This window comes from Harpia harpyja, chromosome 16, assembly GCF_026419915.1.
Source record: "Harpia harpyja isolate bHarHar1 chromosome 16, bHarHar1 primary haplotype, whole genome shotgun sequence".
In the NCBI taxonomy this organism is placed as follows: Eukaryota; Metazoa; Chordata; class Aves; order Accipitriformes; family Accipitridae; genus Harpia; species Harpia harpyja.
The window spans coordinates 1,826,595-1,840,310 of record NC_068955.1 but is presented as its reverse complement, the minus strand read 5'-3'; the positions used below and the strand labels follow the sequence as shown (position 1 = coordinate 1,840,310).

General features: G+C 38.2%; 1 protein-coding gene across 5 annotated transcripts in view; it reads left to right on the top strand.

Annotated features, from left to right (window-relative positions):
* ZMYM4 (zinc finger MYM-type containing 4) overlaps nucleotides 1-13,716 on the top strand; it is a 44,639-nt gene that overhangs the window by 14,404 nt on the left and 16,519 nt on the right. For 3 of the 5 annotated variants that reach the window (XR_008238616.1, XM_052810482.1, XM_052810481.1), the window contains exons 4-15: nucleotides 1,225-1,292; nucleotides 1,885-2,055; nucleotides 4,877-4,955; nucleotides 5,385-5,637; nucleotides 7,407-7,581; nucleotides 7,693-7,905; nucleotides 9,521-9,671; nucleotides 10,338-10,453; nucleotides 10,584-10,856; nucleotides 11,348-11,498; nucleotides 11,767-11,939; nucleotides 12,313-12,463. Coding sequence is in view for 4 of the 5 variants with exons in the window: in XM_052810482.1 (XP_052666442.1) it covers nucleotides 1,225-1,292; nucleotides 1,885-2,055; nucleotides 4,877-4,955; nucleotides 5,385-5,637; nucleotides 7,407-7,581; nucleotides 7,693-7,905; nucleotides 9,521-9,671; nucleotides 10,338-10,453; nucleotides 10,584-10,856; nucleotides 11,348-11,498; nucleotides 11,767-11,939; nucleotides 12,313-12,463 (1,974 nt within the window). In the remaining variant the exon portion in view is untranslated. The remainder of the gene's footprint in view (nucleotides 1-1,224; nucleotides 1,293-1,884; nucleotides 2,056-4,876; nucleotides 4,956-5,384; nucleotides 5,638-7,406; nucleotides 7,582-7,692; nucleotides 7,906-9,520; nucleotides 9,672-10,337; nucleotides 10,454-10,583; nucleotides 10,857-11,347; nucleotides 11,499-11,766; nucleotides 11,940-12,312; nucleotides 12,464-13,716) is intronic. The other 2 variants (XM_052810483.1, XM_052810484.1) reach the window with 2 other exon arrangements.

The following is a 13,716-nucleotide window of genomic DNA, read 5'->3' as shown; positions in this document are numbered from 1 at the left end:
TTAAGTTGATGACCAGGAAAGATTTTTTTGAGCAAAGTACCAATTCTTCATTAATGTATATGTATTTAAAGCAGTACACATTTGATAGTAACATCGTGGAAAGTCTTGCTAGAAATGTATTAGTGTCTGCAGGAAGTAAGCCAGAGAGTAACTTGAGATGTGCTTTTCCTGGGAGACTCCTCTCCTTCTTCCTCAGATACTTGTGTCTTGGACTTTGTCCAGCCAACATGGAGAGAACCAAAGATGCCTGTAATCCATTTCTCATTTGAGGGAGCCTGACAGTCACCAGTAGGTCTTGCTGCCCACACACTTGTTTTTGACTTCCCAAGCTCTGAAAATTACAGTAGAACAGTGAATGAAGGAATTAAGAATAACCAGGCTGGAACATGCGATTTAATTTTATTCAGAAGACTGTATGGAGAGAGGGTTGGCCAGCAAGTGAGAGCCTCCTGGCTACTTGTTCAGATTCACAGCTTACAGTTCTGGTATTTAAACTTTGTATGTTTAGTAACAGCATCTTAAATCAGTGCTTCCAGGTTGCACAAATGATAGAGAAGCAATACAGGTGTTTTTGAAATAAAGAAGAGTTAAAGATGTATCTTTACTTTTACCTTCAGGTAGAAATCAAGTGAAGAATATTTCTGTGCAAAAGACATATTTCAGAAAATTGTAAATACTTACAGTTATAAGATTGTGGCTGAAAGCTATGCAGCCTCAGGTAGAGTAGCCAGTAATTGAAACAGCAATAGTAAACGTTCACAGGCAGCATCCAGTATCCATGAAAATCCAGAATTTTAAAAAGATACATGCTAAAAAAGCATAAGCTACTATCTCCTGAGAAGGGGGGAAAAGGCAAAAGACCAGAACAGCAAAGAAAAGGTTGAAAGTTGTTGCTCTGAAAAATATTTTCTGATTTAAATGTCGGAACACGGGAGAGTTCAGAACCCACTGGGGTGTAGAAAATTCTGAATGAACAATTCACCTCAGAATTTTACAACCATTTTGCTGGAATGGGAAAATAATGACCCAATAGAATAATAAAAAAATGTCAGTTCTGTTTAAGGATTACCATTTTATTTGCAGGGAGGAGAAAGGGAGTAGTTTAGTACTTCTGAGGGGCTATCGGACTATAGGGTTGGGGATCAGTATGAGACTCTAGATAGTTTTAAAGGAAATGCGTTGGACTCTGTATTCATTTATATTTAATGTATATGTTTTCCTCAGTTCATAATCAAGTAGAAGAAACATTACGGACGCAGTTAGCGCCACAAACTCCAGAAACTAACTTCAGGGTAAGCTATAGATCTTTCAAACACTTTTGCAAGTGCAGCAATATACTGGAATAATTCAAAATACGTATTTTGTATTTGAGTGTAAATTTGAGTATCAAGAAAACTGATCTTCTGACTCTTAGACATCTTTGCTACTTAAACAGTGCATATAATTTTGTAAAATTTTGCTGACCCTCTCTTTGGATTGAGGATTCTTTTGATAGCCACTTTCATGTTCAGCACGGTCTGACTGACTGGTGAGCCGAATCTAGACCTGGATGCATCCATCTGACCTGCTGCCTTTTTTCCAGATGAGACAGGGAACAGCTGTATCAACAGGAGACACTGCCCAAACAACCGAATGCCCCTACTGACAACCAACTTAGAGAGCTGGGTGGCTTCTGCTTTGTCCAGAGGAGTGAAAAGGATTGGGGGTGGGATGGCAGAGGGTGCTGCAGGGACGTAGAGGCAGCAGCTGCTGCCCATCATTTCTCCCACCTTCCAGTGGCAGGACCCATTTCTTTTGGTCTGCAACAGAAACTCCCCTTGGCAGCAGCCCAACTCCTAATGGCAGATGCAGGAGGGTGAATTCTTTTTCATATTATTGTTTCAGGAGTCTAGCTACCTATTTTCTAGTAAGGAATCTATTGGACAAGAGCTGGGGAATTCCTTTGCACCAAATATTAGAATTAAGGAGGAGCCTTTGGATGACGAATATGATAAAGCTATGGCCCCACAGCAGGGACTATTAGACAAAATTAAAGATGAACCTGATAATTCCGAGGTAAGTTTCCCATTGCATTTCTCATTTTGGTCTGACAGCTGACCGCATAAGCTGGACGTAAATTCAGCAGTTTATTTGGTTTGTTGACCGAAATTTAACTTGAAGAACATAGTTTAGTAGAAGGATTTTTCCCTCTTTTACTACCACGAAACCCAAACCCCCAACTTTTTGATGTCATGTTACCATGTCACTGAAAATGTTCTGCTTTTCAGTTAGAGACAAAGCAAAGTGCTGTAAAACTTTCATTATTAAATCTGTGGCAATATAGACACTTTATCTCAGCTTGATCTCACTAGGAAGTAAAATGTAAATCGTGTTTTACGGAATACTTTGTGAGTAGTCACAGTTAGAGATGTGTAGTTGAAACAGTGCTATTCCTGCTACTTCCCTCTTAAAGGTTATCTTTGCGAGTACAGTGGTTCATTGTTTGTTCTTGTTTTAAATTAACACTTAGAGGTCTTATGTTAGCAAAATATTTAAATACATACATGTCAGTGAAGTCAATTTAAGCATGTGTTAAAGTGACTTTCTCATTTGAGACTGACAGTTTTTATGATGATACAGGTAAAAGTTCAGTAATTGCAAAATGGAGAAAGTCTGACCTATGGATTGAGCAGTACTGGGGCAAGGATTGCTGAGCTCTAACTGGTCTCCTTGCCACTGGTTTGCCGTGTGACACCAGGGAAATGATCTGTGTTGCAATTTGTGTCTCCTCACTGCTAATATTTGGGTTACGTGCATTTGGGTTACATGCCAAACTTTACATGCAGTTAAAGGTGTGCAAAGCTTACCAAGGTGATTCATCCCACTTGGAGCGACACAAGAGTGCTGGTGTTCTTATGCAGGCATTAGTTTTTCTAGCATCATTCTGTGTACTTGTGCTAAACCTCCTCTTCTCTCTGGGCCTCTCTTCCCAACAATTTTTCTTTTTTTTCCCAAAATACTGTTGGCTTAATAAAATAAAGAAGTAAACTAAGTGTTTGAAACTATTCAGATTTCACTGCCCTTCTGATTTGTTCAGTGTCCGTGAGATTGTTTGGTTTTATTTTTCCTTAAGCATATATAATGTCAAACCATGTGTAGGTTAGTTAAATCTGTCTATTCTTTTGTCCTCCCAAGATGGCATCTGCTGTGTGGATTTGTGTGGAATGCAATGCAAGATGTCTGTGGTTATCAAAGATCATATTAATAAATAAAAGTAAAGACTTGAAGAATTTAAATATCTAATATCGTATTGTTCAAAATATTAATTCTTGGAGTAAAATCCTGTAATTATCAACTCTGCCTGATACTGCAAAAGTATGAGAACTGATGAAGGTTCATTTTGTTTTGCTTTAGATTGGAATTAATGTGGGGTTTTTTTGTTTTTTTCATGCATCCTGAAAGATAAGAGCATTTCTTGCTGTAACCGATAGTGGGAGCTGAAGGTGCTTGGCTTTCAACACTGTTACACTGCTGTGAAACTATGCACAGTTGATGTCAGGATTTGCCTCCATTTCTCTTACTAGTATTGACAAAGGATAAAACTGCAGTTAAAATGCTTAAAAAAACTGTATTATTGCAAATAACTAGTTTTTAAATAGTAGTATTTTTAAAAAATGGTGCTTTAAACCCCGTCATCACAGCATGCCCATACACAGCTTAAAAGCTTCTCTTACCTGAGATTTGAATGCTTCAGTCTGATGGTTCATAGGATGAACAAATACCATTGCCTGTTCTCCTGGGAAACCTGTTGAGAAATAGTTCGGTTGTCTTAGTATAGAAACTTTTAATTTTGCCACAGGAGTAAGAGAAGTGTTAAGTTTAAGCACACTTTATGTGGATGTTAGTGTGTGATTTTAAGAGATGGCTTAAGGTGAGGGAGCAGTTCGCTGCCACTGAGAAGTAAGAGCTTAATTTTGCTTAGTGATTTTGAATTGGCTTACCTTGCAGCCAGACAGCAACTGTGAATTTAGCTCAATCATAACATGACATCATGCCCTCACTACTCTCAAATGACTGTAAGTAGGTTAAATCTTATCATCTCTGTAGTTCCAAGAGATTATGCTTTTCAGCCTACTAAGATTTACGTGTAGAGTGTTAGAAGCTGCTTTATGGTTCAGATTTCTAGGGAGAGCATGGGCAGGAAGCATGGTGTCAAAGTATGAATAGCTGCTAGTAATTTATAGTAAGCTAGTAATTTATAGTATGTCAGCTATTCCACAAGCGACTGTCTGTAGGGATTTTCTCGTCCTGTAGAAAGTGTGAGGTTATTCCCCTGTCACTGAAGCCAGTCTAAGCAGGGACTGTGATGGTCTGGCTCTAGTAGTGCCAGCTTTGATCTGCTGCGAAGCTTCACCTTAGGCTCCTCCAAGGTACTTAACTCATGGTTAAGTACAGAATGCTTCTCACCATCTAAGTCCCAGTCTTTATTTCATTATTATCATCTATGAATGTGAAGATAAAGCTCGTTTCACACAATTGGGGCAAGGACTGCAAAGCACTTCTAGATGGAAAGTTTGTGTGAGAGGAAAGCAGAGATTTCTCTTAAACTTTGGCTGAATTCTGAGGTGTCTTGGAGTACAGCTGGAAAGGGGAATGCACCAGGCGGCCGCACTTTTCCATTTCTACATGACACCCTCCATTGTACTTTGCTGTCAACGTCTGACCAGGTTCTGTGTGTGGTGCTTATACAGCAACATCTGTAAACCTGGCCTTTGGAGCAGGCATAGGAGACTCTCTCTTCCTTAAGATTCAATACAGCATTATGAAAGAATGGAAATCATGTAACCTGTTATTACATGTGTGTATTTGTTCTCCTTTTCCTTTCCCTTTGTTTTAGGAGTACGGCCAACAGCCAAAAACTCAGGAAGGGGAGCTGAAAATCAGTGCTGTATTTTCAGTCAGTGGCAGTCCTCTTGGTAAGGAATAGGCAAGACTAACTTTATTTAAATCTTTAAAATATATCACCTTTGCAAATAGTCTTGCAGTTTATTCTGCATTTCGTTTGCCATGTCTGACCCCAGTAGGAAAAAAATAGTCTGTTTTAGAGACAATGAAATTCAGAGATTGAAAAATAATTGTATTTTTGAGGCAAAGGAAAATTGAATGTGAAAGGGACGTTAAAAGTGCATTCTCAGTCTTAAGAGTAGTTTAAACAATCTGCTATGCAGAAAACCAGCACAGGGCATGTATTTGTGGCGAGTTCATCTGCTACTTAATTCTCCCTTAGACGCTGACAACCCAGTGAAGTCATAAGCTTTGTGCTTGCCCCCTGCACAGAAGTGAATTACGTATAATACATATATAACAGTTACTCTATGTTTTCTCTGTGGTTTGTTTTTTTTTAGCTCCACAGCTGTCATCAGGTTTCCAGCCTGCTGTGGCATCCTCTGGCATGAGTAAAATGCTTCCTTCAGTTCCAACCACAGCTGTTCGGGTTTCCTGTTCTGGCTGTAAAAAAATCCTGCAGAAGGGGCAAACTGCATACCAGAGGAAAGGCTCTACCCAGCTCTTCTGCTCCACACTGTGCCTCACTGGATACACTGTTCCAGCTTCTCGCCCACCAGCTTCTACCAAGAAAACCTGCTCAAGCTGCTCAAAGTAGGACAGTGTTTTAATTTGTTCTAGTAATAATTGATATTCAAGCAGATAATGAAAGGCGTCAATTCTCTTTTTACACAACACGCTGTTTCTGTAATGTCCGCTTCTGTTATGCTTCCCTTCAAAAAATTGTGGCCGATACTGTTACTTGTTAATTGGTCTGTCCGCTTTCAGTTCCATTTCATTAATCAGATTTTACATTCACATAGATTTAAAAGCCTTAGTTGTGAAGTGTGCATCTTGTCTTTTTTTGATTTAAATGAGCCAAATATGAAAAACCGTATTTTAAAAGGTACTACATTTTTCTGCCATTTAAAAATGTCGTTGCACTCTCAAAACCACTAACGAGTACATTTATAAAAAATATGTTATGTGTTATTTCTTCTAGATGAAAATAGATTTACTGAATCCCTGAAATGAAATAAAACATAGGTAAATTAATATATTCGAGGCAGGATATTTCCTTAGATTCTAAAAAAACCCCTAACTTTTCAGTCTGGCTCCATTCTGTGAGCTTAGATTTCTGTAGGTCTCAGCTCTTCAGAATATGTCACTGCTGCTTTCATAAGATGTAGAGAGATTAAATTTATTAAGAATTGAGTTTTTTAGGTAGTTGGGGTTTCACCACCCCAATCAGTTACTTTCTACCTAGGCCTAGAGTGGAAAGGCGAGATTTGCTTTTCTGAGCCTACTTATTTTGTGTTCATTTGTATTATTATGTCCAAATTAGCAAAAGGAGACCTTTGTGGCTGGCTCTTTAAGACATCATATTACTATACCATTAACTTGAGGCAAATAACTTTGCAGACTGATTGTGCTGCAGTCTGTTTATAGAGGAGAATTATTCATATATATTATTTTTAGTTATGAAAGTTACTTTGCAAAAGGAATGCTGCTTTGTTCATCATTTCTTCAACAACAAATTTATTACTTTCAATTTTACAAGGTCAACTGACTTTAAACTTGAGACTTCAATTAATTATTCTTTTCACTTGCTGTCTCAGTGTGAAAAGGCCTTGTAAGAAAGTTTAGCAGTCTTGGCTGTAATTTGTATTTATTCTGTTGAAAAATGGTTTACCTCTGTCAAGACAAGTGAGAAGGAGGCATCCTTCCAACCAAGAAAATTATATAAATACTTCCTCCTATTTTTTTGACTTAAGGGCTTTGAAACTTTTCTGTGAATGACTGTTTCAAAAGAGAGAAAATACAAGGAGAAAGTTCAGTTTGTTAAATCCGGCAACAAATAAACAAAACCGTAGATGGAGGTAACAGATGGAAAGTTACAATACTAGTCAGATCGTTTTGGACTGAACTACGTAGGGATTAGAAATTGTGACCTTCCGTTTTTCCCTTTTTTTTCCCTACCCCATTCTGATTGGTATTTTCATTGTTAAAGGGAATTATTCCACATATCCTGCTTTCTAAATTCTTTTTTTAGTAAAGACTGTACAGAACAGTTATCTTTTCCCAGATTCTTTTGAAAAGATTTAATGATACAGCTTGATGTATTTATAGGCCACTCCTAAGTCCAGGTGCGAAATATTTCACAAAGTATCTGCTTGAGAATTGTACTTCTTAACTATTTTCCTAATAGGAAAAGAAAAATGAAGTCAGGTACTTAGATCAGCAAAAAGAAAAGCTTTAAATTAAGTGAATCCACCCTCTTCTGGAGAATGTTTAGTCTGCAGAAAAAGAAAGGACAGCAAGTTGACATGAAACCAACATTAATTCTTTCTCTCTTTGTTTGTTTGTTTTTCTTTTTTCCATAGAGACATTCTAAATCCAAAGGATGTAATCACTGCCCAATTTGACAACACAAACTCCAGTAAGGATTTCTGCAGCCAGTCTTGTCTTTCTACATATGAACTGAAAAGGAAACCTGTTGTTACTATTCATACTAACAGCATTTCAACCAAGTGCAGCATGTGCCAGAAGAATGCAGTGGTAATTGCCAACTGTCATTTGAATTTCCTTTATATCAGGACAACTTGCCATCTCAGAGATGAACATACATATTCTTTCTATTCTTGTTATATATTTTTTCTTTTCTCCCAGATTAGACACGAAGTGAATTACCAGAACGTTGTACACAAGCTCTGCAGCGATGCCTGCTTCTCCAAGTTCCGCTCGGCTAACAACTTGACCATGAACTGCTGTGAGAATTGCGGAGGATACTGCTACAGTGGCTCTGGCCAATGTCACATGCTTCAGATAGAAGGACAGTCAAAAAAGTTCTGCAGTTCAACATGTGTGACAGCATACAAGCAGGTATATTTTGACTGAATATTAAAAATATGTCTTTGATTAGATTTTGGGTGTTTTAAGAAACGCCCAATCTATTAGTTGATTATTTCAGTTACTCTCTTGGTCTAAGATAACTCCTTTTGCCATTTGCTGCTTAATCTTTGCCCAAACATGTTGCTGTGTTTGCCTTACCACTGAAGTGGTTACCAGAGTATTCCAGTCTGAGAGAAGACACAGTGGGACCACTCAGCAGCAGTTCACTCACTTTTTTTCAGCCTTTGAGATGTCCCTGTTTGAGTATTCTCTATTAAATTGTAGCATTAGAATTAAGTGGAGAAGAAAAGTAATAATTAGTTGATAATTTTGATTTTTTAATTTTTATTGTAATGGAGCCTCTTAAAGAGCTGAGCAGTTGAGAGAACCTTAATTTATTATAATAGCTCAATTATTTTTGACTGACTTATTTTAATGCAATTACTTTAGGAAAAATTGCCCTCTGATAAGACAGTGTAACTTCATTTTGTGACTTGCCTCTGCTGCTCCATTATTTAGTCCACTTAGGCCAAGAAAGGCCTAATGAATTAAAAAAAAAAATCTGGTTTAAGTATTTCATCCAGAAAATTATCTACAACATTAGGTGTCCTCTGAAACAAATCTGGAAATTAAATTAAATAAGCTGGAAAGGAGAGGGATTTCATGCTGCTTTTGCATCTCTAATCAAAACCCCATATATGTTAGTCTTCCTGAAAATACAGGACGTTCAAAGCTTATAAGGTTAAGTCTAATCTATTTTTTACTGATTTTTAAACAGCATTCAACTCAATTGTCAGATACATTCTGATAATTTCTGGGGGCTTGTGGGTGTTTTTAAATCCTTAGAAACATATACTCTGTTCTGTCCTTCTGTGAAGATCTAGAATAGCTGTTGATAGAATAAAGTGCATTTTTAAGGCTGTCATAATAAAATGATCTGGTGCACTAGTTCTCAAAGTTTTTTCCAAACTTAAAGACCTTAAAAACCTTTCACTGTTGTAAACACAGGAAATGTGTCTATGTAAGGTAGGCTTCTTTTTATGTCTTTTAAAAAGTAGTCTAGACCATAGTTGAAAACTGTGATTATTACTAGGAGATACATCTCTCCCCTATTTTGCTAGCAAATACATCTTCAGGGAACCTGCTTCTCTCTGTTTCTTGTTTTCTCATCTATTGAATAGGAATATTGCTTACATACATAGCTGATGTATTAAAAATCATAAGCAAAATGTTACTTCTCAGCAAAAATATTGAAGTTGTCTGATACAAGGTGCTTGATACGTGCTATTACAACACGTAGTGTTGACTGCACCTGTAGGCCTTCACCCTGACAGCCTGGGTACTGTTTAAACTGGCCTGCAAAGGTAGCGCTTACCCTGAATGAGAGATAGCCCAAGCCTCAAGTGGTCAAAGTGTGAATATAGCAAGCATACTGGAGAACTCAATTAAGTGTACCTGCATCATAAATACTACAGCTGTAAAATAAGTGGTGTTTCAAGTGCACTGGCAGTCACTTTTATACACATTTTATATGTTAGCAACTTATTTCCAGGTTAATAAAAATACTAAGTTTCAAATGAATGACCGGATTTCCATGTTTCCACAGAAGTCAGCTAAAATTACACCTTGCACACTGTGTAAATCTTTGAGATCTTCAGCTGAGATGATAGAGAGCACAAATAACTTGGGAAAAACTGAACTGTTTTGCTCTGTTAACTGCTTGTCAGCGTATAGAGTAAAAATGGTTACTTCTGCAGGTAAGTTTATCCTTTTACTTCTTTAGAACCATAATTTTATGTAGCTCATCTCCAGACTTAATTTGTCTTGAAAGTTAAGGCTGATACTCTCTTTTGGGAGGGTGGGAAGTGGCTTTATTTTTTTAAAGGGAGGTGCTGAGATGGGAGCATAAGGACTTCCTACCATAGATAAACCTAACAGTGACAGTACAGCCATTTCAGCTTTGTTTTTAGAGAGCTTAAACATGATAATAAACCTTAATCTATTTTCTACTCTTGCAAGTGCAGCTGGTGGGTTTCCCAGCTAGACAAATCCACTTCTGTGGACATATGCCATACCACTGCTGTGACTATTCTGCCCGTTGTTCTCCAGGGTGATTAGCTTAGTTACCTCTGCCTAATGTTGCGTTGATCTAGGCAAACATATTCTCAGCTATTTTTCTTGTAAAATAGAAGAATGCTTACTGACATCCTAGGGATACTGGGAGATTAATTAAAGGATCTGGCAAGCAACAGGCACCACAGCTGCAGTGTCTGCTTCTGAATCTGTAGAAACTTCCTCTTGGGCTTCTGTGTGTACCTTGGCTTGTCATTCAGATTCTCTGTTTTTGTATGCACAGTGCAAAATTATCTGCAATACAACTTGATGTTGCATAAATCACTTTTTCTTCTCTGTTTCACCCTCAGGTGTTCAAGTTCAGTGCAACAGCTGTAAAACTTCATCAAACCCTCAGTATCACTTGGCTATGTCAGATGGGAGCATACGCAATTTTTGCAGCTACAGTTGTGTAGTAGCTTTTCAGGTGTGACATCTAGGATTTCTTCTTAGCTGAATTAACAGAATAATAAATTGATGGTGTAAATATCTGGGATGTCGGGTAAAATATGTAATATTGTAAAATAAAGTCTATTCCTCAATTTGCTTTCCTGCAGAATTTGTTCAACAAGCCTGCAGGAATGAACTCGTCAGTGGTACCTCTGTCACAAGGTCAAGTCATTGTAAGCATTCCCTCGGGGGCAACGGTATCGGCAGGTGGCACCACCTCGACTGTGTCCCCCAGCTCCATGAGCAGTTCAGCTGCAGCTGGTCTACAAAGGCTGGCTGCCCAGTCCCAGCAAGTGACTTTTGCCCGCCCTGTTGTAAAACTCAGGTGTCAGCACTGCAACAGATTGTTTGCAACCAAGCCAGAACTGCTTGACTACAAGGTAATAAAGGTTAGGGCTTTTCAAGCTCGTGTTTCTCAACAGAAACCCAAGAAATTGTAGCTTATATGCAATGGTCTGTCAGTACTGCTCTGTTGCTTACTATGACCTGCTATGGAGGAATTTGGAACTGATTTTGGTATCATTTAACCATTATCAAAATTAATACTGATAGTAGCTCTTTGATCTTAAAAACAGAAAAAAACCCAAACTCAAAAAACCCGCAAACCCTGTGATTGCCTGGCTAGGTAAGCGCATTCCTGGTTCTTGGTCCCAGAGATGATCCTTTTAATTCCAGGACAAAGCACATGGGTGAGGGCTTTCTGCAGAAAATTGTGCTGTCTGTTATAAAGCTAAATGGGGAGACTTATTTGCTAGTGCTGTCTGTTGTTGATTACCAAGGGCATAAATACGCTTCTGAGTTTTTATTAACAATTAAATGTATTATCTGGGATTTGAAACATTGAAACCAAAACATTCTGGCTGTGTTGCAGGGTAAAACGTTCCAGTTCTGTGGGAAGACCTGCTGTGATGAATATAAGAAGAGGAGCAGTGTAATTGCAATGTGTGAATACTGCAAAATTGAGAAAATTATCAAGGAGACAGTGCGATTCTCAGGCATAGATAAACCATTCTGTAGTGAAGGTAAGAAAGGGCAAGACTGTTTCTCAGACAAATCAAGTCAGAAGTGTTTTCCCTTAAAATTACTGGTGATACTAAGAGAAACCTAATCTTTTTAGGTTAGAAAACCGTTTTTTAGGTTCAGAAAAACAGAACTTTGTTCACACTTTACATTTTAATGGTATGTTTCAACAAATTATTACAGACATAACTGAATACTAGAAGTGCCGAGCAAATGTCATTTTGATATTGAAGGATGTTTTTCGATTTTTGCTATTTTCTCTTATTTTAGGTTGTAAACTGCTCTATAAACATGACTTGGCTAAGCGCTGGGGAAACCACTGTAAAATGTGCAGTTACTGTTTACAGGCTTCCCCCAAACTGGTCCAGAATCACTTTGGGGGGAAAATGGAGGAATTTTGCTCAGAGGAGTGCATGTCTAAATTCACAGTTTTGTTTTACCAGGTAAGCAATATTCTCACATAGCATCCTCTAGTACACAAATGTGTTAGCAAAAGAACCTTTGTACATTAGGAGCTATGTGAACTGCCTGTAGTTGACTTCTGTGTCCATGCAATATATTGCATATATGTGAGTGATGAGTAAATCCTTCTTAACTTTTGAGTACCAGTACTCTATATAGAGAAAACTTAATAAGGGTCATGGGAAAACAGACACTGAATGTTCTGCTGCTTTGTGTTACACTGCAAAAATGATGTGCCCTTACAGATTTCTTTATGCTGTATTTGCTGAGCAGGGTGCAAAGAGGTTTTTATACACATACTCTTTGTTGCTGTTTACAAGTGTGTTTAATTTCTCCCTCACTCTGTTTTCCTAGATGGCAAAGTGTGATGGTTGTAAGAGACAAGGTAAACTCAGTGAGTCCATGAAATGGCAAGGGGAGATCAAGCATTTTTGCAATCTGCTTTGTATTCTGTTGTTCTGTAATCAGCAAAGTGTTTCTGACCCTCCACCCCCAAACAACACAGGTAAAATAGGCTGGGAATAGTATTGCCTTTTGGTGTGCATGATAGTGATATGAACATTTATTTGGAAACTCGATTCAGTGAACTTTTTAAGATATATCTTCTACTGGGGGGCTTGCCTATTGCCATTGAATGGGCTCAGTTTTAGATCTCTCTCTTACTTCAGACAGTCTCAAAGTTCTGCAGGTATGAAATGAGATTGCTTCATATACCAAACCTAGATTGTGGTTTTAAAGAAGATGAAAGAAAAGCACTTGCTTTTCAATCACTTCCATAAAACAAAGGCCCATTTTATAGGGGTAAAATGTACTGGTATCTATTGAAGACATGTTAAATACCTAGCTTGTCTCCTGTACTTGATAACTCATAGCCAGATATGGTAGAATGTTAATGTTCATTTAACAAAAAAAATCAAGTGGTGAAATTAGTAGACTTACTGGTTGTAAATACAGACTTCTGAATATGCACTTAAAATAGCCCATTCTGTGTAGTCTGTAGGCATACGAAGAGTTACCATTTCTATGTCATCGAGTGTTGATTCTTGAAGTATCAATGCCAAGATTAATGTGCGCTGTAGCTGTTTCCTTGCTCATTATTGTAGCAGCTGAAATGGGAAGGAGGGTGGGAATGAAGCCTACAGGAATAGGAACTGTGAGTTTCTGTAGGGAATGAAATGCAAAGGGAAGAAAGGAAGAAAGGCCCACAAAGACAGGAAGAGGAAACGAAACAAAGGGCAGAAATAGCACTGATCCTAAAGAGGGGCATAATCTCCCACTGAGTGATGGTGACTGCAACAGTAAGGTACCCAACAAGCAATAAAGAATATTAACTGAAAGTTTATAGTACGCACCAGGCCATATTCAACTCTTCAACTTTGTGCACATCTGCTGCTTACATTGGTAGGAGCTGTTTTCCCTGATTAAGTGTAATACATAAGTAACTTCATACTTTCAGGCCATAACTATACCATGTGACATTCCTGGTCTCGTCAGCACATTTGGCTGTTGGTAAGGATAGCAAAATGTATGGTGGGCCTGCTTCTCCAGAAGTGTGCCTGCAACTTCAGCTGAGGCAAGTGCAACGCCTTTGCAAAACTGGTCTCCAGGCATCTCTCTGAACTGGGGGCTGCCGGGATAATGGAGTGCCTCACAACTCACAACTGTTTTCTGATGAAATGTGGTAATTCATGGTGATGTGGTAAGGAATGGTGCTTTCAAATGGAAAGAACCTAAGAATTCCTCTAACTGTGAGAGCCT